The sequence below is a fragment of the Ailuropoda melanoleuca genome, chromosome 8, assembly GCF_002007445.2.
Source record: "Ailuropoda melanoleuca isolate Jingjing chromosome 8, ASM200744v2, whole genome shotgun sequence".
Classification (NCBI taxonomy): domain Eukaryota; kingdom Metazoa; phylum Chordata; class Mammalia; order Carnivora; family Ursidae; genus Ailuropoda; species Ailuropoda melanoleuca.
The window spans coordinates 78,288,041-78,312,589 of NC_048225.1; the positions used below are offsets into that span (position 1 = coordinate 78,288,041).

The following is a 24,549-nucleotide window of genomic DNA, read 5'->3' on the forward strand; positions in this document are numbered from 1 at the left end:
CTTTTCTGACTTTCTGGCCAAATGCCACTCAGTCATGTTCTATATGTATCTGTTTTCCTGTAGATGCCAGAGGAACAAGCGTTCTGTGTTTTGGTGAAAATCATGTATGACTATGGTTTACGAGATCTCTACAAAAACAATTTTGAAGATCTTCATTGCAAGTTCTATCAGTTGGAGAGACTAATACAGGTAAATAAAAATTAGGCTTTTATCACTCAGGGATTGAGTTACAGAAAAATTAATAAAGTTGATGAACAATAATAATTCATGAAAGTTTAATGGAATTCTACAGAAAAATGTAGCTATATTTGGCTTCTGACTAATATCTACATTGGTGTTAATATTTATTTAACCATTTGATCATTTTAAAAAGTCTTCCATTGTAAATATTCAACTTTAATATATTTTGAAGTGTGAATATAGTGAGTTAAGTCAATGAAGAGATTCCTCAGTATATTTGTAAAGAAATGAAGATATTTACAGAATAAAAATTGAAATACTTAAGAACTTTCCCTACCTTAATTAGCACCAGTAATCATATTTAGGCCCACATGTAGGGAATTCTTGAAAGGGACAGAAAAAGAATTGAAAAAGAATAAAAAACACTTAAATATTTTAATGTAGGGACATACTTAAAATTTTTTCCATATAATTTTTTGATCTCAATGATGTTACTATTTCGCAAATATGTGTGTAAATTTGTATGAAGAGCATATTATTTTATATATGTCAAATATTGCATAATAAAAAAGATTGGGAGCAAGGGCAAAATTATTAACTAGTGCTCATAAAAGGAATTACTGAGTAGCTTTAAAATTCCACCTGAAGTTGAAAATTTTAAATTTAAAATCAGTCTATGTAGTATGCTTATATGGCTTTCTCTGTGGTATTGGAAACCCAAGAGAAGGATGAAGTAAATATGTGAATGGATTGATTCCATATTGGACAAAGTAAAGTGATTAAGGAGGAAGGTTAGTGGAAATGCAGCAGCGGAGATACGGATAGGAGCTCATTGGCCTGACCTATCAGGAGACCCATAGTGTCTAAAGAGGACATGAAGTCAATAGGAGACTAACAGACTAGAAAAGGAAGACAAAGGATGAGCAATGAGGTTAAGGACAACTTTACTGTGAGAAGAGAATGTTGGAGGGTAGAAAACCTTAAAGAAGAAATGAAATAGGGGAAAGATGTTAAGTGAACTGTAAGCACAATGACATATGTGCATCAAGGAGAAAAAAGACTGTGTAGAATATTCCGGGCAACTATGGACATGGAAAGCAATAGGCTCTTTTTCAGAGATTTAATTCTTCTAAGTAAATATTTGGGATTATTCACTTTTTTATCTTTTATTTTCAGAAGTTTACATTTTTTAGAAGGTCAGTATTCTTAAGAGCTTTGAGAGTCAAATAAATGTACCTGATAAAATGAATAGCAAGTTCATGGTACTATGAAAAAACCCAAACACATTTTTCTGTTAGCATTGTTTGCCTGGATGATGTTTGGACACCCCATTTAAAGTATCTGATGGGTACCTTTGGGTGCTTTTCTAAAAGCATTTTGTGCAAGAAGTAGGTTTTTTTTGTTTCTATGGTCCATTTATGAAAATGCAAGTAATGTGGACTTTTACATGTCTTTGCTTTTCAGTTATAGGAATAGCTATGCTAATACTCTGCACTTTACTTTCCATGCTTTTGAAAAGCATTTACTTGTATAAATTGGAAAAAAAAAAAAAAGGATAAGGGTAGCATAAGGGCATTTTTAGGAGACATCCAATTTCACGCATTATACCCTTGCACAATTTCTGTAGTTTGTCAATTTTTAATGTCAAAGATAAATTGTTTTAAAGTGTGGTTGTGTTTTGGGCTTTTCTCAATACCCCAAAAATATACTGAAGTGATATCATAGATCCCAGATGATGTTGATATTAAGTGGTCTCCAAAGAGAAGATACATTTCTTTCCTAAGTAGTTAGGCAACCCATTTGATTGGGTGCTGGACTTGACTCTGGAGGGATGACATTCATTAGACTATAGGTATTCTGTCAGAGTGAGCATTTCCTAAGAAACAACAGTCAAGTGAGCAAGAAGTGATCTTTGTTATTTGTCCATAGCAAGTCTGCCTTTATTTTCCTCGATTATCCTAGTCCCAGTGCTCATCTCCTATTATCACTTCCATGTAGTTACATAAAATTCAATGAATGCTGCAAAAAATCTAGAGTGTTCATAGAAAGCTTGTCATAAATTGCAGTTGTGGTGGGAGATAAAGCTTCATTTTCCACTTTGACGTTTTAGGAGCAGTTACCGGACCTGCACCACCATTTTTGTGTTCTGAAACTGGAAGTTCATATGTATGCCTCCCAGTGGTTCCTCACTCTTTTTACAGCCAAGTTCCCACTCTGCATGGTCTTCCACATCATCGACTTACTGCTTTGTGAGGTAGAGTGACTGCATCTCTCATACCTAAGCCAAAATCGAAAATAATTTCTCTTTAAAGTGGTTATAATTTTCTTCATTTTATTTTTTCCTATACATTAAGCCATAAATATTGACCAGAAAGTTTTTATTTTTAATAAAGACTGTTTTAATTAATTTCATTATTTGTGAGAAATAAAAATATTAAGGCATATAAAATTCCTACAAAGTAAGATGAGGTAATTAAATTTGTGTAATTAAAATTCATAATGTCTTTATCTATGTAATAATTTATTACTAATATAAAGGACCTTTAGAGTTATATAAATGAATTCAGAATCAGGTGTTTTTAATAGTAATGCAATTATATTCCCAAGAGTGAATATAAATGAAAATTGTATAGTCATTTATATTTTATTTTATTTTAAATGCCAGTATAGTTAACATACAGTGTTACGTTAGTTTCAGGTGTACAATGTAGCGATTCAGCAACCCCGTACATCACCTCGTGCTCATCATAACAAGTGCACTCCTTAATCCCCGTCACCTATTTCACCCATACCTTCACCCACCTCCCCTCTGGTGACCACTACATTTGTTTTCTAATTATATAGTAATTTAATCCTCAATTCATAAGATATTTCTATTGTCTATGATGTTTGAGACTCCTACCAGACAACAGTGAAGTGATACATTAATGCTTCTATACCATATATTTTCACAGAATATTTAAAAAATTAGTTTGCCAATTCCTTAGTTATCTGATTTATTTCATATATTGTTTTTAGTTCCCTAGAGGGCTGCATTTATTCACTTTACTCTTCTAAAGAAATAAGCAGCATTACACATGCATACATCATATACTGCCAATCAAAATGTTTGGCAGTCTTAGCAGTGATTGCTAGATGAGAAGATTTTTTTTTTATTTGGGATATAAATGTATATAAATTATGGCTGTCATCTGAAATTAGAAAACTGGAGTAATCAAAAGTATATGCCTAACATAATCTAAACAGCTTTGTACTACTATATTACTTGTTATACACAAAGTTTCCTTTCTTAAAAGCCTAACCCTTTCAATCGTATTATACAAATTTAATCAAATTAATTATAAAAAGTGATTTAAAAAGATAAAATGTGTAAGCTGTGCAAAGCATACTGTTATTTCTCAGCCTGCCACAGCAGGGAGCATTCCATATGCAAACATTGCAGGGTTCTGCTCTTCAGAGGTTCTTTTTGGAAGTCGCACAATACTTGAAAGTTACAGAGCATTTTGTAGAGGTGTAAGGTTTTTAAACATTTGTAACATTTTTTTAAAAGATTTGTTTATTTCATTTGAGAGAGAGAGTGGGGGCAGAGGTGGAGGGAGAGAATCTCAAGCAGACTCCCCACTGAGCACAGAGCCTGAGGCAGGGCTCGATCTCACCACCCTGAGATCATGACCTGAAATCAAGTCAGATGCTTCACCGACTGAGCCACCCAGGTGCCCCCATTTGTGACATATTTTGATAAAGAAAGGTTGAGTGACTTGCTGAAGGTCACAGAATAAGTTCCCCAATTCTGAATATATACCAGCTGGCAAACCTGTTGGATAACACATTGACTCTCGTATTTGTTGTACTTACAAATTAATTTCTAAAATGCCTATCTAAATTTAACCTAAAGAAAATGCAGAATTAGGAGCTAAAACTTTATTCAAAGTCAGAATGGTATGGTCACAGTATACACAAATTTAAGCATTTGTACTAAAAAATTCTCCTTTGCTGGATTTTCCAAATCGGTATGGTGAACGGTTCTGACTCCTCAAATTTAGTGCAGTACTCTTCAAAAGTAAAAAAACAAATTTATATCTTTGACTTTTGTCATCTTAAAGTAATACTGAAATTTATTTTTGGTAAATAAATATTTATAGGTCCTATTCATTTTGTACTGAGCTGAGTTTAGTATTTCATGGTATTTATAAAAAAAAATAGGTAAGTGAGGGTATGACATTTTAACAGTAGGAGTTTGCAAAAGTTAATATCATTGCTTCATATTTTTTGCTGAAAGAGATTATCTAATTTCATACTAGATTAGTTCTATAATGTTCATTACAGAAAGGAGAATGAAATTAATATGCTTAATCACACCAGTAAAATTAGATTTCTTGCTCACTTTGGCAGAATAGTAACACTATCCTCTAGTTCACTGGAGTGATGATTTTCTAAAATTGTCTCTATCTGAATGATTCCATAGCTAACATTGGAGCATCGTCCATGGGTCTTCTAGAACCCACACTCACAATTTCTCAGGAAATTTTATTTTGAAGATATTTGAATTTCTAATGTCAGTTGCTAAGAAAATTAGCAACATTTATGGTAGGGAAAAGAAAATTTATAAGCATTATCATTTGCCAACTGTGATTTATAATTACAATGTTTGAAAGATCTTAATGCTTATTAAATTAATAAGAGCATTGTAGATGCTACTTTCCCTTCCCTTAAATCTGTACTCTGTAGCTGTTTAAGGAAGTTGCATAGCTTTCCAAGACATGGAGTAAGTTGTAATCACAGGATCATGGTAACCAGGGAAATAAATAATAACATCCCTTAACAGTTCAAAATAAACTTTATTGGGAGCAGTATCAGGATATTCATTCTTTCCACTAACTCATCTTTGTCAGCGGATTATTTTGCAAAGGAAATTTTTAGATAAACTTTAATTTCCTGCCTGTCTGTGTTTTCTCTTTGCCCCTTTCCTTCTTGTAGTTAATAAAATATTTATATCAAAGCTCGTCTTTCATATGTGGTAAAATATTCTAAAAGAAGAAATGATAACATAGTCTTAAATAGAATCATCTATATGTATTTGTTTTTGTCATATTCTCTCTTTTTTAGGAAAACGATTCAAATCTTCATGGTTATGAATTAATGTTTAGCTACAAGTGGAATGCTAAGAAATTCTCAGATGGAAAAGTTGATTTTTCAAAGGTGATCATTCTGACAAAGAAACAGTGTCAGTCTGCAGTTATTTTGCTCAAAGATCCTATTGCAAAGTGAGAAAGACGTTGAGCTTGAGACTTTGAGAAAGCTTATCAGCCTCTCATGCTTCTCTAAGCTATATGCTTTTAAGGATTTTTTCATTCATCCTGAGGTCAAAAATATGAAGTTAATTTAGTAGCAGAAAATTTGGGAAGAACTTTAGTACACTTTGGCAATGTAGTCTGAATGAAAAACTCCTGGTTGTTGATAGTTTTATTTAAAATGTTTGTATAAAGCTGAATATATGCTGACTCAGGTTAATACCCTTACTTAGTGAGGATGATGGATTTTTTTTTGAGGGAGAGAGAAAGTGTGTGCACACATCTGAGTGCATGTTTGGGGGGAAGGGGGCAGAGGAAGAGGGAGAGAGAGACTCTTAAGCAGGCTCTGGCAGCTTGATGCGGGGCTCCATCTCACAACCCCAAGATCGTGACCTGGGCCAAAATCAAGAGTCAGATGCTTAACTGACTGAGCCACCCACATGGCCCTGACAACAGTATTTTATTTTTATTTAAATTCAGTTAATTAACGTATAATGTATTACTAGTTTCAGAGGTAGAGGTCAGTGATTGATCGCTCTTATATAATACCCAGTGCTCCTTACATCATGTGCTCTCCTTAATGTCCGGCACACAGTACACTATTTCCCCACCCCCTTCCCGCCAGCAACCCGCAGTTTGTTTCCTATACTTAAGAGTGTCTTATGGTTTGTCTCCCTCTCTGATTTTGTCTTGTTTTATTTTTTCCTCTCTTTCCCTATGATTCTGTTTTGTTCTTAAATTCCGCATATGAATGAGATCATATTATAATTGTCTTTCTCTGATTGACTTATTTTGCTTAGCATAATACCCTCTAGTTCCATCCATGTTATTGCAAATGGCAAGATTTCATTTTTTTGATGGCTGAGTAGTATTCCAGTGTGTATATACACCACATCTTTATCCATTCATCTGTTGATGGACATCTGGGCTCTTTCTGTATTTTGGCTATTGTGGACATTGCTGCTCTAAACATTGGGGTACAGGTGCCCCTTTGGATCATTACATTTGTATCTTTGGGGTAAATACCTAGTAGTGCAATTGCTGGGTCATAGGGTAGGTCTATTTTCGATTACTTGAGGAACCTCCATAATGTTTTCCAGAGTGGCTGTACCAGCTTGCATTCCCACAGTGTAAGAGGGTTTCCCTTTCTCCACATTCTCGCCAACATCTGTCATTTCCTGACTTGTTAATTTTAGCCATTCTGACCCGTGTGAGGTGGTATCTCACTGTAGTTTTGATTTGTATTTCCCTGATGCTGAGCAATGTTGAGCATTTTTTCATGTGTCTGTTGGCCATTTGGATGCCTTCTTTGGAGAAATGCCCGACAACAGGGTTTTAAACTAGAGTTTGAAAAAACATCTTATTCTACTGAGATGAATGGATCTTTCCACAAATTATCATGTAGGCAGTAATTGAAATTAAAATTATTTTTTTATTTTATTTTATTTTTTTTAAATATTTTATTTATTTATTTGACAGAGACAGCCAGCGAGAGAGGGAATACAAGCAGGGAGAGTGGGAGAGGAAGAAGCAGGCTCCCAGCAGAGGAGCCTGATGTGGGGCTCGATCCCATAATGCCAGGATCACGCCCTGAGCCGAAGGCAGATGCTTAATGACTGCGCCACCCGGGCGCCCCTAAAATTATTTTTTTAAAAGAACAAAACCTTCTATGTTTTATTGTCTGCCTCTATGTGGAAAGATAAGAAAAAGGCTAGAAGTATTAACAATTATAGTATAACTATTGTGCTGTTAACACACCAAGAATAAAACATTGTCTTTTTAAAAGAACTTTTTGTTGAAGTGTAACATTTTAAAAGAAAGTGTACAGGGGGTGGGGGAATGGGATAGACTGGTGATGGGTAGTAAGGAGGGCACGTATTGCATGGTGCACTGGGTGTTATACGCAACTAATGAAGCATCAAACTTTACATCGGAATCTGGGGATGTACTGTATGGTGATTAACATAATATAATAAAATTAAATTAAAAAAAAATTAGTGTAAAACATGATGGTTTTTTCATAAAGTGACTATAACTAATGTAACAAGCACCCGGATCAAAAAAAACCCGGAAATCGCCTGCATTTCAGAAGCCCTCCTCCCCTTCACTGCCCCTGCAGTTACGACCTCTGTAATCACTGCCCTGACTTCTGGCACCATAGATTATGAGTTTTGATTGTTTTTGAACTTTATTTAAATGGAATAATACAATATGGACTCTTCTCATCAAGGTTTTTCATTTATCATTATGTTTGTGGGATTCATCCATATAATAATTGCATCTAGGCATGGTTCGTTTGTTGTATGAATATATTACAATATTTCCATTCTTCCATTGTATCGTTGATGGGCATTTGAGTTGTTTCCAGATTAGGGTTATTGTAAATAGTGTTGCTATGAACATTCTTGAACTTGTCTTTTGGCAAGTGCAATGAACGTACTTCTGCAGATACACATGTGAGTGGAGTTGCTGGGTCAGGGCGTGTATGTGCTAGAGTTTAGTAGACGCCACCAAGCAGCTTTTCAGAGTATTTTGAGCATTACCTTTTGAGTTGTTTTTATTCAGTGAAAGTCTTCCTTGTGATCAAAGGCAGGTTTTTATTTTATTTTGTTTTGTTTTGTTTTTTAGAGGGCAGATCCTAGATCAAATTAGAGGTTATGAATATGGAACAAAATAAAACTCATTTAGTTGAAGACTCATTCACTTGATTTCTGAAGTTGCATACAGATGAGAACTAAGAGCTGGATCTAAGAGCTGAATCACTTTTGTGCTTATACAAGAGAAGTTAACCTGGCGGGGAGAATCCAGCAGTGTATTCAGTTACAGAAGGAGCAGCATAGAGACACTTCAACACTGAAGTTAAGATGTTTGCTTTTTTATTTAACGCTCCCTGCATCACTTTGTGTATGTTACTTTACCTGTATATGTCTGTTTGTTTCTCTGTAAAATGATACTAACAAAACCTATTTCCCAGGTTTATTTTAAGGATTGAATGAGAATATGAATGTGAAGTGCTTAGCATTGTGCCTCCTACACGGTAAATACCCAGTTAATAATACAACCCTCCATTCTGCTCTGTCCACCTGTATAGCTCTTTTATTGCTTCTCAGTTTTTTCAGTTAACTAGATGACACCACAGATTCTTAAGAGAGGAGGTTAACTAGCTGTTGGTTCTTTCTTACCTTTCTAACCACTTTTGTTTTCCTCTAGTTGAAATGCTTTTTTGCTAAATCCAAAATTTTAGCCATTAACCTTAATGGAAGTTTAATTCTATTTCATTTTGACTAGTGATTCAAGTAGTCCTCCTAAAGTATTTTTTTCTTCTAACTTCTTTCAAAAGACATAAGAAAAACAGTATTTCTTTTAGTTTTGACAGAATAACTGACAGATGATGTGTAAAGTTGGCTCTTCCCAGATAGTTCAATTTTTAGAGTATCAAATTATATTCAGCTTTATATAGTAACTTGATATTTTGTGGAATATAAGAAAATCATTGATCCTTCAAATTAGAGTATATTTCCTCTCTCTCCTTTCTTCCTAAGGTGGTGAAAAAATAACAGTACAGTACCACAGTGTTTAATTAAATACCACCAAGTATATATCCCCTTTCAAAACAGTTTTCTGAAGCTGTTATCTGAAGAGTAGATTCATTATATAATATTCTTATTCTTTGCCCCCATTTTCTCCCTCAAACAGTAATACTTGGATTTTTTAATTGAAATATAACTGACACATAGCATTGTGTAAGTTTGAGGTGTGCAATGTGTTGATTCGATACATTTCTATATTGCAGTATGATTACCATACTAGCATTAGCTGACATCTTTATCAAGTAATATGTTGAATTTAATATACATTAGAATGAGCACAGGGGACATAAACATAAATTTTGTCAAAACTTTTAAGAGTAATAATTAGCTACTGGAGTAGGGGAAAAAAGCTTTGACCAACCAATAAATACTGTAAAAGTTATTTTAAAGTTTTACTTATCAATAGAAATCTTCAGGACTAGGAAAAAAAAAACTCTCTAAAATCTTGTTTCTGGATTTTAACTTCTTTGTCTCCTACAGGGGTTTTTATGGTTTTCACATCAGTTGTCTTGCAGCTCTTTCTTGTGTTTGCATTAATTTTGACATTACAGAAAGAAGTTGGAACCTCAAGTTTAAATGGCAGAACCATGGTCTGTGCTTCCTTTGTCTTTAAAGGAATATTCACTCATTCATTCATTTGTTCAACAAACATTTATTGAACTCCTTCTAAATGCTTGACACCATTCAGGTTTGGTGGTACAACAGTAAAGAAAAGCAGACAAAACTCTTCATTAAGTTTTTTATCTTTGTGGAAGATATAGACAATAAACAAATGACTAAGTAGAATATATAATCTATCAGAAGTGTTAAGTACTATGGAAAAAGATGAAGGAAGAGAAATGTAACAGGTCTTCATAGGGACTTTTGACCATTGTAGAGAACGTAGGTTTTCCTGGACTGAGACAGGAAACAGCTGGACAGTTTGAAGTACAGGAGTGGCATACTCTGATATATATTTTATATCACCATTCAGGATGCACTATTGCCTAAAGATTGTGAGAGAGTACAACGGGAAAAGTGAGGGACCAGTTGTGAGGCAATGGCAACAATTTGGGTTGCTTTGACCAAGTTAGTGGTAGTGGACACGGTGAGAAGTGGTTGAATTTTAGACATATTTTAAAAGTAGAGAGGACAGGATGTGCTGATGGATCATCTGGGGGTTTATTGATCATATACTTTCCTTTAATGTAATGGTGAGAGAGGAGGGTGGCTTTGCAGCGGCTGTACTTCAGGGAGCAACTTGGGGACCGATGGTGTTGAGGAGTGACTGAGGCATGTTATTGTTGCATGCCTTATTCTGGAAATGCTGGGATTACAATTTCTCTTCAGTGCTTGTTAGAAACAGGTTCTGGTACCCTTGGGAACTTTTAAGATCAATCTTTAAGAAATATAGAGGGTGGAATAATTATGAAAAATGACCAGTAGAGGAATAAGCATGTCATACCTAGTACTTTAAAATAAAGGTACATGTTTGCTGTTAAAAATAGGAGTGGTATTCTGTTTTAGTAGAACCAAACCCACATTACTTTGAGGACTCACAAAGACTTTATATATCTCAAACGTGTTTAATAACCCACAGCATCTAATTATGTGTGAACAGTTCTCATAATCAGAACATATATCGCTGACTTAAAGTTATAGGGTAACAGGTTTTTTTCCAATAAAAATCTTTCAGTTTATCATGAATTGGAATAACTAAAGTTACTTTATAGTATTTTTTGTTGCAAAAAGCTCATTGTGGTTAAACTGTGTGGCATGGATTAAATAAAATAACTAAACATATTCTGTTGTTTTTATGATTTAATATATATATATTTTTAAAGATTTTATTTATTTATTCGACAGAGATAGAGACAGCCAGCGAGAGAGGGAACACAAGCAGGGGGAGTGGGAGAGGACGAAGCAGGCTCATAGCAGAGGAGCCTGATGTGGGGCTCGATCCCATAACGCCGGGATCACGCCCTGAGCCGAAGGCAGACGCTTAACCACTGTGCCACCCAGGCGCCCCTATGATTTAATATTTAAAACAATTTTTAAAAGCATTATGACATACAATGAACTCATATATCTATCTCCCTGGTTAAGAAACAAAATAATATGAACAAGATTAGTTTGTGTATTATTACCTCCCTCTCCCAGGAAATACCCCCCTCCTTTGCCTTCCTCAGAGGAACCATTATATAGAATTCAATGTTTATCATTCCCATGCACGTCTGTATTTTTTACTGCATATGTATGTATCTCTGAGCAATTTATAATTGAACATACTTGGAAAATATTATACTCACTGGTTTATGAAGCCCACTTCTTAAAAGCTGTCTTCTATCTCCAAACCAGTGTCACATACTATTCAGTTTACCTCCTAACTGTTCATTCCACTTGACCCCCTTTTATTCCATTATTCTCCATAGCATCCTGAGAGATTATCATAAAACATATATCAGGTCAAGTCATTCCTCTGCTGAAAATCCTTAAGTGGTTTCCCACTAAATAAAACTGATGTTGTTTTACTTGGCCTATAATCTTGCTCTTCCTTCCTCTCCAGTGGTGTCCTTGGGTCAGTCTTCCTCTTACTATCCTTCGGCACTGGCCTTCTTTTAGTTTCTGGAACATTTATGATCTTTTCAGGTCAAAAATTTGTACATATTCTTTCCCTTCTGCCTTGAATGTATTCTTCACCCTTTCCCTGGCTAACTCCTTCAGGCCTAGGGTTAAATGTTACTTCCTCTAAGAAGCTTTTCCTGATTATTCATTCTTAAGTAGTCTAAACTTTTGGTCTTCTGTGATAGCACCCTGTAGTTAGTGATAATTTATATTACTTTTCAAATGCCTCATTCTCCCACTAGATTATAAATTTCTGAAAAGAGAAGCCATGTCTCTTTTGTGCCCTACTATATATTACCTTATAATCAATTTGTAGACATACAAGGAACATCTGTTGAAGGAAAATAGGAATGCAGAATTAACGGACAAATTTATTTTTTAATTTTTTTTATCGTCTTTATTTGAATGTTTATGTGAAATCCTATAGGCTGAAAAATAGCTTTGCTCTTGAGTTTAAAGAGAAAAAATAAAAATAACATATTTGGCAATTCTTCTGTTTTAGTTAAGATATTTTAAGAAACAGAAACCCAGACATAGTAGCTCAAGTACACTGGGGGATTATTATAATTATAAAGCAAATCCAGGAGAAGATGAACAAGTAGACCGCAGGAAGGACAGGTGCCATAGAAACTCCAAGCACTTATCTCCCTTACTCTTTATTGCTCTCTATGAATTGAATGTTCTCCCTTCTTTCCCTGCCTACTTCTCTGTGGGGTCTATGGTATCTCAGCAAATTTTGCCATGATTGTTCAACTCTAGTATCAACAGTTCTAAGCAAATCTCCTTATTTTTTTAGGTAAAATTCTTGAGGGATAACCCAACTGGTTCTGCCCACATTTTAAAATAAGGCTTGCATAGTCCTAGATCTTAGGTACGTGCCACCTTAGGCTAGTTGTCCATGTCTTATTTAATATGCTGTGGAAAGTGGTAGCCTTGAGTGAGTCATATGACTTACAGCCCACTCAACAAGAGCTGTATGGAGGCAGATTTTCTGAGAACGGTCATTGATGGATCTGGCACAGCAAAACATTTCTAGTGTGCATATACCCCATGGACTAAAATTATTAGTATTGACTGCTTTGAAATATGGCATTTGATAAATATAAATTTTTTATTTTTTATTTTACTCAATAAAATTCTCAAAAAAATCTCAAAAATATCCAGCTACAGATATTTATTTAATTAGAATGGGGAGTCGCACAGTTTTAATATAGGGTATAATGTTAAAAATTATGGTCTTCAGGATTGAAGGGTAGCAGTGTTCCAAATCATTTCGTGGTATAGTTTTTTCAGGTAGGGTTTTGAGTAAAGGCAGTGTGCCCTCCTAATACCCTTAACTGGGCTAGCCCATCCCCCCACGTCCCTCCCCTCTAAAACCCTCAGTTTGTTTCCTGGAGTCCATAGTCTCTCATGGTTCATCTTCCCCTCTGTTTCCCCCCCCCCTTCATTTTTCCCTCCCTTCTCCTAATGATCTCCCTGCTATTCCTTATGTCCCACAAATAAGTGAAACCATATGATAATTGTCTTTCTCTGCTTGACTTATTTCACTTAGCATAATTCCTCCAGTTCCATCCATGTTGATGCAAATGTTGGGTAATCATCCTTTCTGATAGCTGAGTAATATTCCATTGTATATATGAATCACATATTCTTTATCCATTCATCTGTTGAAGCGCACCTCGGCCCCTTCCACAGTTTGGGTATTGTGGACATTGANATTCCTTATGTCCCACAAATAAGTGAAACCATATGATAATTGTCTTTCTCTGCTTGACTTATTTCACTTAGCATAATTCCTCCAGTTCCATCCATGTTGATGCAAATGTTGGGTAATCATCCTTTCTGATAGCTGAGTAATATTCCATTGTATATATGAATCACATATTCTTTATCCATTCATCTGTTGAAGCGCACCTCGGCCCCTTCCACAGTTTGGGTATTGTGGACATTGATGCTATGAACATTGGGATGCATATGGCTCTTCTTTTCACTACATCTGTATCTTTAGGGTAAATACCCAGTAGTGCGATTGCTGGGTCATAGGGTAGCTCTATTTTTAACTTTTTGAGGAACCTCCACACTGTTTTCCAAAGTGACTATACCAACTTGCCTTCCTTCCCACAGTGTAAGAGGGTTCCTCTTTCTCCACATCCTCTCCAACATTTGTTGTTTCTTCCCTTGTCAATTTTTGCCATTCTAACTGGTGTAAGGTGGTATCTCAGTGTGGTTTTGATTTGAATTTCCCTGATAGCTAATGATGTTGAACATTTTTTCACATGTCTCTTAGCCATTCATATGTCTTCACTGGAAAAGTGTCTGTTCATATCTTCTGCCCATTTTTTGATTTATTTGTTTCTTAGGTGTTGAGTTTGAGAAGTTCTTTATAGGTCTTGGATACCAGCCCTTTATCTGAAGTGTCATTTGCAGGTATCTTCTCCCATTCCATGGGTTGCCTCTTTGTTTTGTTGACTGTTTCCTTTGCTGTGCAGAAGCTTTTTATCTTGATGAAGTCCCAAAAGTTCATTTTTGCTTTTGTTCCCCTTGCCTTTGGAGCCGTGTCATGAAAGAAATTGCTGTGGCTGATGTCGAAGAGGTTACTGCCTATGTTCTCCTCTATGATTTTGATGGATTCCTGTCTCATATTGAGGTCTTTCATCCATTTAGAGTTTACCTTTGTGTATGGTGTGAGAGAATGGTCGAGTTTCATTCTTCTGTATATAGCTGTCATTTTTCCCAGCACTGTTTATTGAAGAGATCTTTTTCCGTTGAATTTTTTTTTCCTGCTTTTTCGAAGATTAGTTGACCATAAATTTGAGGGTCCATTTCTGGTTCTCTATTCTGCTCCATTGGTCTATGTATCTGTTTTTGTGCCAGTACCATGCTGTCTTGGTGATTACAGCTTTGTAGTATAGCTTGAAATCAAGCAACGTGATGCCCCCAGGTTTGTTTTTCTTTTTCAGCATTTCCTTGACAATTTGGGATCTTTTCTGGCTCCACATGAATTTAGGATTGTTTGTTCCAGCACTTTGAAAAATGCCATTGGTATTTTGATAGGGATGGCGTTGAAAGTATAGATTGCTCTGGGTAGCGTAGACGTTTTAACTATGTGTATTCTTCTGATCCATGAGCATGGGATGTTTTCCCATCTTTTTGTGCCTTCTTCAGTGTCTTTCATCAGTGTTCTGTAGTTTCTGGAGTACAGATCCTTTACCTCTTTCTTTAGGTTTATTCCGAGATATCTTATGGTTTTTGGTGCTACTGTAAATGGAATCAATTCCCTAATTTCTTTTTTGTCAGTCTCATTGTTAGTGTGTAGAAATGCAACTGATTTCTGTGCATTGATTTTGTATCCTGCCACATTGCTGAATTGCTGTATGAGTTCTAGTAATTTGGGAGTGGAGTCTTTTGGGTTTTCCATATAAAGTATCAGGTCATCTGGTTTGACTTCTTCTTTGCCAATTAGAATACCTTTTATTTATTTTTGTTTTCTGATTGCTGTTGCTAGGACTTCTAGTACTATGTTGAACAATAATGGCGAGAGTGGGCATCCTTTTCGTGTTCCTGATTTTAAGGAAAGACTCTTAGCTTTTTCCCATTGAGAATGATATTTGCTGTGGGCTTTTCATAGATGGTTTTTATGAAATTGAGAAATGTACCCTCTATTCCTACATTCTGAAGGGTTTTAATCAGGAAAGGATGCTGTATTTTGTCAAATGCTTTTTCTGCATCAATTGAGAGGACCATATGATTCTTGTCTCTTCTCTTATTAATGTGTTGTATCACACTGATTGATTTGTGAATGTTGAACCACCCTTGCATCCCAGGGATGAAACCCTACCTGGTCTTGATGGATAATCCTTTTAATGTACTATTGGATCCTATTAGCTAGGATCCTGTTGAGAATTTTGGCATCCATATTCATCAGGGATATCGTTCTGTAATTCTCCTTTTTGATGGAGTGTTTGCCTGGTTTGGGGATCGAGGTAATGCTGGCCTCATAGAATGAGTTTGGAAGTTTTCCTTCTGTTTCTATTTTTTGAAACAGCTTCAGGAGAATAGGTATTATTTCTCCTTTGAATGTTTCGTAGAATTCCCCAGTGAATCCATCAGGCCCTGGACTCTTGTTTTTTGGGAGGTTTTTGATCACTGCTTCAATCTTGTTATTGGATATTGGCCTATTTAGGTTGTCAGTCTCTTTCTGTTTCAGTCTTGGTAGTTTATAGGTTTCCAGGAAGGCATCCATTTCTCCCAGATTGCTTAATTTATTGGCATATAGTTGTTGATAATAATTTCTAATGATTATTTCTATTTCCTTGGTGTTAGTCATGATCTCTCCCCTTTCATTCATAATTTTGTTAATTTGGGTCCTTTCTCTTTTCTTTTGGATAACTCTGACCAGTGGTTTATCGATCTTATTAATTCCTTCAAAGAACCAGCTGGTTTTGTTCATCTGCTCTACTGTATTTCTGGTTTCTAATTCATTGATCTCTGCTCTAATCTTAATCACTTGTCTTTTTGTGCATGGCTTAGGCCTGCTCTTCCATCTCCGGTTGTTTAAGGTGTGAGTATAGGGTCTGTATTTTAGATTTTTCTTTTCTTTTGAGTGAGGTTTGGATGGCTATGTATTTCCCCCTTAGGACCACCTTTGCAGTATCCCATAGGTTTTGGACCGATGTATTTTTGTTGGTTTCCATAAATTGCTCAAGTTCTTCATTAATTTCCTGGTTTACCCAAACATTCTTAAGCAGGATGGTCCTTAGCTTCCAAGTGTTAGAGTTTCTTCCAAATTTTTTCCTGTGATTGAGTTCCAGCTTCAAAGCACAGTGGTCTGAGACTATGCAGGGAATAATCTCAGTCTTTTGGTATCGGTTGAGACCTGTTTTGTGATCCAGTATATGGTCTGTTCTGGAAAAGTTCCATGTGTGTTTGAAAAGAATAAATATTCTGTTGTTTTAGGGTAGAGTATTCTATATATATCTATGAGGTCCATCTGGTCCAGTGTGTCATTAAAAGCTCTTGTTTCTTTGTGGATTTTCTGCTTAGATGATCTGTCTATTGCTGAGAGTGGAGTGTTGAGGTCCCCGACTATTAACTTATTATTTTCTGTATGTTTCTTTACTTTGGTAAACAGTTGGTGTATGTAGTTGGCTGCTCCCCTCTTGAGGGCATAGATATTTATAATTGTTAGATCTTCTTGTTGGATAGACCCTTTAAGAATAATATAGTGTCCTTCTGTATCCCTAACTACAGTCTTTAGCTTAAAATCTAATCTGTCTGATGTGAGAATTGCTACCTCAGCTTTCTTTTGAGGTCCGTTGGCATGAAAAATGCTTCTTTATCCCTTCACTTTTAGCCTGGATGTATCTTTAGGTTCAAAGTGAGTCTGTTGTAGACAGCATATGGATGGGTCATGTCTTTTTATCCAATCTGCAACCCTGTGGCATTTTATGGGAGCATTTAGACCATTCACATTGAGAGTGATTATTGAGAGAGATGATTTTAATGTCGTCATGTTGTCTGTGAAGACCTTGTTTCTATAGATTGTCTTTGTAAGTTTCTGTTCCGTATCACTCTTAGGGTCTTTCTTCTTTTAAAGAACCCCCTTTAATATTTCTTGCAGGACCAGCTTGGTGGTCACATATTCTTTCAGTTTCTGCCAGTCTTGGAAGCTTCTTGTCTCTCCATCCATTCTGAATGACAGCCTTGCTGGATACAGTATCCTTGGCTGCATGTTCTTCTCATTTAGTGCCCTGAATATGTCTTTTTTTTTTTTTTAAAGATTTTATTGATTTATTTGACAGAGATAGAGACAGTCAGTGAGAGAGGGAACACAAGCAGGGGGAGTGGGAGAGGAAGAAGNGGAGAGGAAGAAGCAGGCTCTCAGCAGAGGAGCCTGACGTGGGGCTCGATCCCGGAACGCCGGGATCACGCCCTGAGCTGAAGGCAGACGCTTAACCACTGTGCCACCCAGGCGCCCCATAGTGCCCTGAATATGTCTTGCCAGCCCTTTCTGGCTTGCCAGATCTCTGTAGACAGGTCTGACGTAATTCTGATGTTCCTCCCTCTGTACGTTAGGAATCTCTTCCCCCTCGCCACTTTCAAGATTGTTTCCTTGGATCTAAGATATGCAAATTATACTATTATATGTCGTGGTGTCGGTCTGTTCTCATTGATCTTGGGAGGGGTCCTCTCTGCCTCTTGGACACGAATGCTTGTTTCCTTTCCCAGTTTAGGGAAGTTCTCAGCTACCATTTGCTCAAATATATCTTCTAGACCTCTCTCTTTCTCCACCGCCTCGGGGAACCTGATAATTCTGATATTTGAACTTTCATTGAGTCAGTAATCTCCCTCAGCTTAGTTTCTTGAAATTGGATTCATTCTTCCCATGCCACCTCTTTTCCCTCCTTTTCTATCATCTTATCCTCTCACTCACTAATTTTTTCTTCTGCCTCCTTTACCCTGGCAGTCAGAGCATCCAGTTTAGACTGCATTTCATTCATAGTGTTTTTATTTTTTTTTTTTATTTTTTTTTTTTTATAATTAATTTTNTTAGGTATATTCCTAGGTATCTTATGGGTTTTGGTGCTATTGTAAATAGAATCGACTCCTTAATTTCCCTTTCTACAGTTACATTGTTAGCATATAGGAAAGCAACTGATCTCTGTGCATTGATTTTGTACCTTGCCACATTGTTGAATTGCTGTACGGGTCTAGAAATTTGGGTGTGGAGTCTTTTGGGTTTTCCACAAAAAGTATCATGACATCTGCGAAGAGAGAGAGTTTGACTCCTTCCTTGCCAAGTTGAATGAATACCTTTTGTTTCTTTCTGTTGTCTGATTGCTGAGGTTAGGACTTCCAGCACTATGTTGAACAATAGTGGCAAGAGTGGGCTGTCATGTTCCTGATCCTAAGGGATAGTCTTTCAGCTTTTCCCCACTGAGAATGATATTCCCTGTGGGCTTGTCATAGATGGTGGTTATGAAATTGAGAAATGTTCCCTCTAACCCTACACTCTGAAGAGTTTTAATCGGGAAAGGATGTTGTATTTTGTCAAATGCTTTTTCTGCATCAATGGAGAGGACCATATACTTCTTGTCTCTTCTCTTATTAATGTGTTCCAACACACTGATTGATTTCTGTATGTTGAACCGTCCTTCCATCCCAGGGATGAACCCCAACTGGTCGTGATGGATAATCCTTTTAATATAATGTTGGATCCTATTTGTTAGGATCTTTTTGAGAATTTTGGCATCCATATTCATCAGGGATATTGGGATTCTCCTTTTTGGTGGGGTCTTTGCCTGGTTTGGAGATCAAGGTAATGCTGACCTCATAAATGAGTTTGGAAGTTTTCCTTCTGTTTCTGTTTTTTGAAACAGCTTCGGGTTAATGGGAGCTATTTCTTTGAATGTTTGGTAGAATTCATCAGGGAATCCATCAGGTCCTGGACTCCTGTTTTTTGTGAGGCTTTTGATCACTGTTTCAATTTCGTTACTGGTTATTCAGGTTGTCAATTTCTTCCTGTTTCAACCTTGGTAGTCTATAAGTTTCCAGGAAGGCATCCATTTCTTCCAGGTTGATAAGTTTATCGGCATATATTTGTCGATAATGATTTCTAATAGTTGTTTCTATTTTCTTGGTGTTAGTAATGATTGCTCCCCTTTCATTCATAATTTTATTACTTTGGGACCTTTCTCTTTTCTTTTGGGTAAATCAGGCCAGTGGTTTAGCAATCTTATTAATTCCTTTGAAAACCCAGATTCTAGTTCCATTGATCTGCTCTACTGTATTACTGGTTTCTAATTCATTGATCTCTATTCTAATCTTAATTATTTCTCTTCTTGTACATGGCTTAAGCCTTCTTTTTCATTCCTTCTCCAGTTCTTTAAGGTGTAAAGGTAGAGTGTATATTCCGTATTTTTCTTTTCTTTTTCTTTTTTTGAGCGAGGCTTGGATGGCTTAGGACTGCCTTTGTGGTATCCCAAAGGTTTTGGACCCATGTATTTTCATTCTCGTTGGTTTCCATAAATGGTTTACGTTCTTCTTTGATTTCCTGGTTGACCCAAGCATTCTTTTTTTTGTTTGTTTTTTAATGTTTTTTATTATATTATGTTAGTCACCATACAGTACATCCCTGGTTTTTGATGTAAAGTTCGATGATTCATTAGTTGCGTATAACACCCAGTGCGCCATGCAATACGTGCCCTCCCAACCACGCATCATCAGCCTATTCCATGCCCCCACCCCCTCCACTCTGAAGCCCTCAGTTTGTTTCTCAGAGTCCATAGTCTCTCATGCTTCATTCCCCCTTCTGTTTAAGCAAGCTGCTCTTTACCTACCAAGTGTTTGAATTTCTTCCAAATTTTTTCTTATGATGGAGTTCCAGTGTCAAAGCAGTATGGTCTGAGAATATGTGGGGAATAATCTCCTTCTTTTGGTATCGGTTGAGACCTGTTTCATGACCCAGCACACGGTCTATTCTAGAGAAAGTTCCACGTGCGTTCGAGAAGAATGGGTATTCTGTTGTTTTAGGGTAGAATGTTCTGTGTATATCTGTGAGGTCCATCTGGTCCACTGTGTCATTTAAAGCTCTTGTTTCTTTGTGGATTTTCTGCTTAGATGATCCGTCTGTTCCTGAGAGTGGAGTATTGAGGTCCCCTACTGTTAATGTATTATTATCTGTATGTGTGTTTATTTTGGTTAAGAGTTGGCTTATGTAGTTGGCTGCTCCCTTGTTGGTGGCATATATATTTATAATTGTTAGATCCTCTTGTTGGTCAGACACTTTAAGATACATTGTGCCCTCTGTATCTCTAACTACAGTCTTTAGCTTAAAATGTAATGGTATCAGAATTGCTATGCCAGCTTCCTTTTGAGGTCTGTTGGCATGAAAAATGGTACTCCATCCATTCATTTTCAAACTGGATGTATCTTCAGGTTCAAAGTGACTCTCATGTAGACAGCATATGGACGGGTCATGTCTTTTTATCCAATCTGCAACCCTGTGGCATTTTATGGGAGCCTTTAGGCTGTTCATGTTGAGAGTGATTATTGAAAGATATGGTTTTAATGTCATCATGTTGACTGTGAAGTCCTTGTTTCCATAGATTGTCAATTCTGTTCTGTATCACTCTTGGGGTCTTTCTCCTTTTATAGAACCCCCCCTCCAATATTTCTTGCAGGGCCAGCTTGGTGGTCACATATCCTCTCAGTTTCTGCCAATCTTGAAAGCTCCTTTCTCTCATCCATTTTGAGTGGCAACCTTGATGGATAAGGCATTCTTGGCTGCATGTTCTTCTCATTTAGTACCCTGAATATGTCTTGCCAGCCCATTCTGTCTTGACAGGTCTCCGTGGACAGATGTGATGTTATTTTGATTTCCTCCCTCTGTATGTAAGAAATCTCTTGCCCCTAACCACTTTCAAGGTTGTTTCCTTGGATTTAAATTTGCAAATTGTACTGTTATATGTCGTGGCATCAGTCCATTCTCATTGATCTTGGGAGGGGTCCTCCCTGTCTCTGGACACGAGTGCTAGTTTCCCTCCCAAGTTTAGGGAAGTTCTCAGCTATGATTTGCTCAAATATATCTTCTAGACCTCTCTCTTTCTCCACCCCCTCAGGGATCCCAATAATTTTGATATTGCAATGTTTCATTGAGTCATTAATCTCTCTCAGTTTGTTTCTTGGCTTTTAATTGGTTTTTCCCATGCTGCCTCAGTTTCCTTCTCTTCTATCATCTTATCCTCTAGCTCACTAATTTGTTCTTGTGCCTTGTTTACTCTGGCATTCAGAGTATCCAGTTTAGACTGCATTTCATTCATAACATTTTTAAGGTCATCCTGATTAGATCTCATTTCTGCCCTTAGAGATTCTTTATTGTTGTTAATATTTCTCAAGCCTAGATATCGACTTCATAATTGTTACGCTGAAGTCTATTTCTGACATCTTGGTTATATCCGTAGTCATTAGGTCTGTGGCGGAGGCCCCCTCCCTGATCCTTTCATTTGTTCGGGGTTCCTCTTAGCCATTCTGTTGAGGTTGGTTGAGGGAATGTACAGAGTCCAAAGTACTAGCTGCAGCTCAAGCAATTGCTCCTGTTTTATAGGGACTTAGTTGGCCTCTTGTTCTCCCAGCCTATCTCCCTTGGGAGGGTCCTGCCACACTGTTACTCAGGCAAACCTGTTTGGGTAGACTTGCCCTGTTCCTTCTGAGATGCTTGGCTCAGTGAAAACCAGTTTAGTGGGCTTTTATTCTCTGGTGGTTTCCCCGTGGCTTTTTCTGTCTCTTCTGACAGTCAGAGAAGATGTGACTGCATTTAACATCTCTGTCAGAGCAGAGAGATAGCAGTCTGCTCTTTACAGAGCTCTCCAGGCCACACTGTCTCAGTTTTGTCTGTGCTTCTTAAAACCAGTCTCTTGGGTTGTGCTTCACAGCAGGATTCCCAGATATCAGTCCTTGGCCTGGGCACGTCTCTTTTCTTTGTGGTTCTAAAATCGCCAGTTGCCTCCAGTTCACAGGCACACCTCCATAGCTCCAGGTTTCAGTCTGGAAAGCTGCCCTAAAGTCCTTTCCCTGTCACTACCAGTCTGCGAGTCTGTTCCCTGTGCCCAGCATAGGAGGCTTTTGCACCTCTGTATTATTTCATCTTCCTGGCGCAAGTTTAAGGAAGCTCCCTCCTGCTTGTTTATCTTCCGATATTTGCCTGTCAATTCAGGGCTCCCTGCTTCATACATCGAGAGTAACCCCTGGAGATATTCTGTTTGTAGAGATCCAGATAGATCTTCTTACCTCCCAGTCTGATTTCATGGGTATTCAGAATGATTTCATAGATATACAGCTTAATTTAGGGGACAGGTAGTGATCCCCTACTCCCAATATCAACTTTTTTCCATTTGTTCTAATTTTGTGAAAAATGCTGGTGGTATTTTGATGGGGATTGCACTCAATGTGTAGATTGCTTTTGGTAGTATAGTTATTTTAACTGTATTTTTTCTTCCTATCTATGAGCATGGAATTCTTTTCCATTTCTTTGTGGTCTCTTCAATCTTTCATCAGTGTTTTATAGTTTTAAATACAGGTCTTTCACTCTTTGGTTAGGTTTATTTTAGGTATCTTGTGGTTTTTCCTGCAATTGAAATGGGATTATTTCATTAATTTCACTTTCTGCTGCTTTATTGGTTTACAAAAATGTAGCAGATTTCTGTGCATTGATTTTGTGTCCTGTGACTTTACACTTGTGTTTTATTTCTAGAAATTTTTTGTTGTACTCTTTCGTCCTTTCTGTATAGAGTAATATGTCATCTCTAGATAGTGAGTGAAGGTTTTATTTCTTTCTTGGTGATTTTTCTCGTTTTGGTATTGGGGTAATGGTGGCCTGGTAAAATGGTTTTGGGAGCTTTCCTTTCTCCTTTATTGTTTTTTTTTAATAGTTATTTTTATTTACTTATTTGACAGAAAGAGAGACAACCAGCAAGGGAGGAAACACAAGCAGGGCCCAAGGGAGAGGAAGAAGCAGTCTCCCAGCAGAGGAGCCTGATGCAGGGCTCAATCCCAGAAAGCCAGGATCACGCCCTGAGCCAAAAGCAGATGCTTAACCACTGAGCCACCAGGTGACCCTCTCTATTTTTTTAAATCGTTTGAGAAGAATAGGTATTGTCTTTTTAAATGTTCAGTAGAATTAATCTCTGAGGACTCCTGGTCTTGGACTGTTGTTTGTTGGGTTTTCTTAGTACTGATTCAATATCATTGCTAGTAATCTGTTCAAATTTTCTATTTCTTTCTGATTGAATTTTGGAAAGCTATTGTTTCTAGCAATTTAACCATTTCTCCAGGTTGTCCAATATGTTGCCATGTAATTTTTCATAATATTTTTTTAAAATCTGTTGTATTTCTATGGTGTTTGTTATTTCTCTACTTTCATTTCTCACTTTATTTATTTAAGTTCTCTTTTCCTTTTTTGATGAGTCCAGCTAAAGTTCTGACTAAAATTTTTTGAAATGAACTGTCTCCTCATTTTGTTGATCTGATCTATTGTTTTTGTTGTTGTAATTGTTTAGTTTCTATTTATTTTTTGCTCTAATCTTTATTATTTGCTTCCTTCTACTGGCTTTGGGCATTGTTCTTCTCTTTCTAGCTCCTTTAGTTGTGAAGTTAGATTGTTTATTTGGGACTCTTGCTTCTTAAGGTAGTCCTGTATTGCTACAATCTTCTGTCTTAGAACAACTTTTTTCGGCATCACAAAGATTTTGTACCACTGCGCTTTCACTTTGTCTCCATTTTTTAAAAATTTCTTGTTTGGTAACTTGGTCAATCCACTCACTGTATAGTAGCATGTTATTTTGCTTCCATGTATTTGTGTTCTTTCCAGATTTTCCATTGTGATGGATTCCTAGTTTTGTACTATTGTAGTTGGAAAAAGTGCATGGTGTGATTTCAAACTTTGTAAATTTATTGAGATTTGTTTTGTGGCCTAACATGTGAGCTATTCTGGGGAATGTTCCATGTGCACTTGAAAAGAATAATATTCCAGTATTTTGGATGGAATGTTCTAAATATATCTGTTAGGTCCATGTGGTCCAATGTGTCGTTCAAAGCCACTGTTTCCTTGTTGATTTTCTGTCTGAATGATCTGTCAATTTATATAAGTGGGATGTGAAGGTCCCCTATTATTACTGGGTTACTGTGAATTTCTTTCTGTTTCTTAATAGTTGGTTTATGTATTTAGCATGTCCTATGTTGAGTTCATAAATATTTACAATAATTATATCTCTTGTTAGATTGTTTCTCTTTATCATTATGTGTTGTCTTTCCTTGTCTCTTGCTACAGTCTTTTTTAAAGTCTATTTTGTCCAATATAAGGACTGTTACCCAGAATGTCTTTTCAC

The 24,549-nt window shown here is 36.7% G+C and overlaps 1 protein-coding gene across 6 annotated transcripts in view; it reads left to right on the forward strand.

Annotated features, from left to right (window-relative positions):
- Positions 1 to 24,549, forward strand: part of RABGAP1L (RAB GTPase activating protein 1 like) — a 741,419-nt gene that overhangs the window by 462,133 nt on the left and 254,737 nt on the right. For all 6 annotated transcript variants that reach the window (XM_034667692.1, XM_034667693.1, XM_034667696.1 and 3 more), the window contains 2 exons: positions 64 to 189; positions 2,291 to 2,434. In XM_034667692.1, coding sequence (XP_034523583.1) covers positions 64 to 189; positions 2,291 to 2,434 — 270 coding nt within the window. The remainder of the gene's footprint in view (positions 1 to 63; positions 190 to 2,290; positions 2,435 to 24,549) is intronic.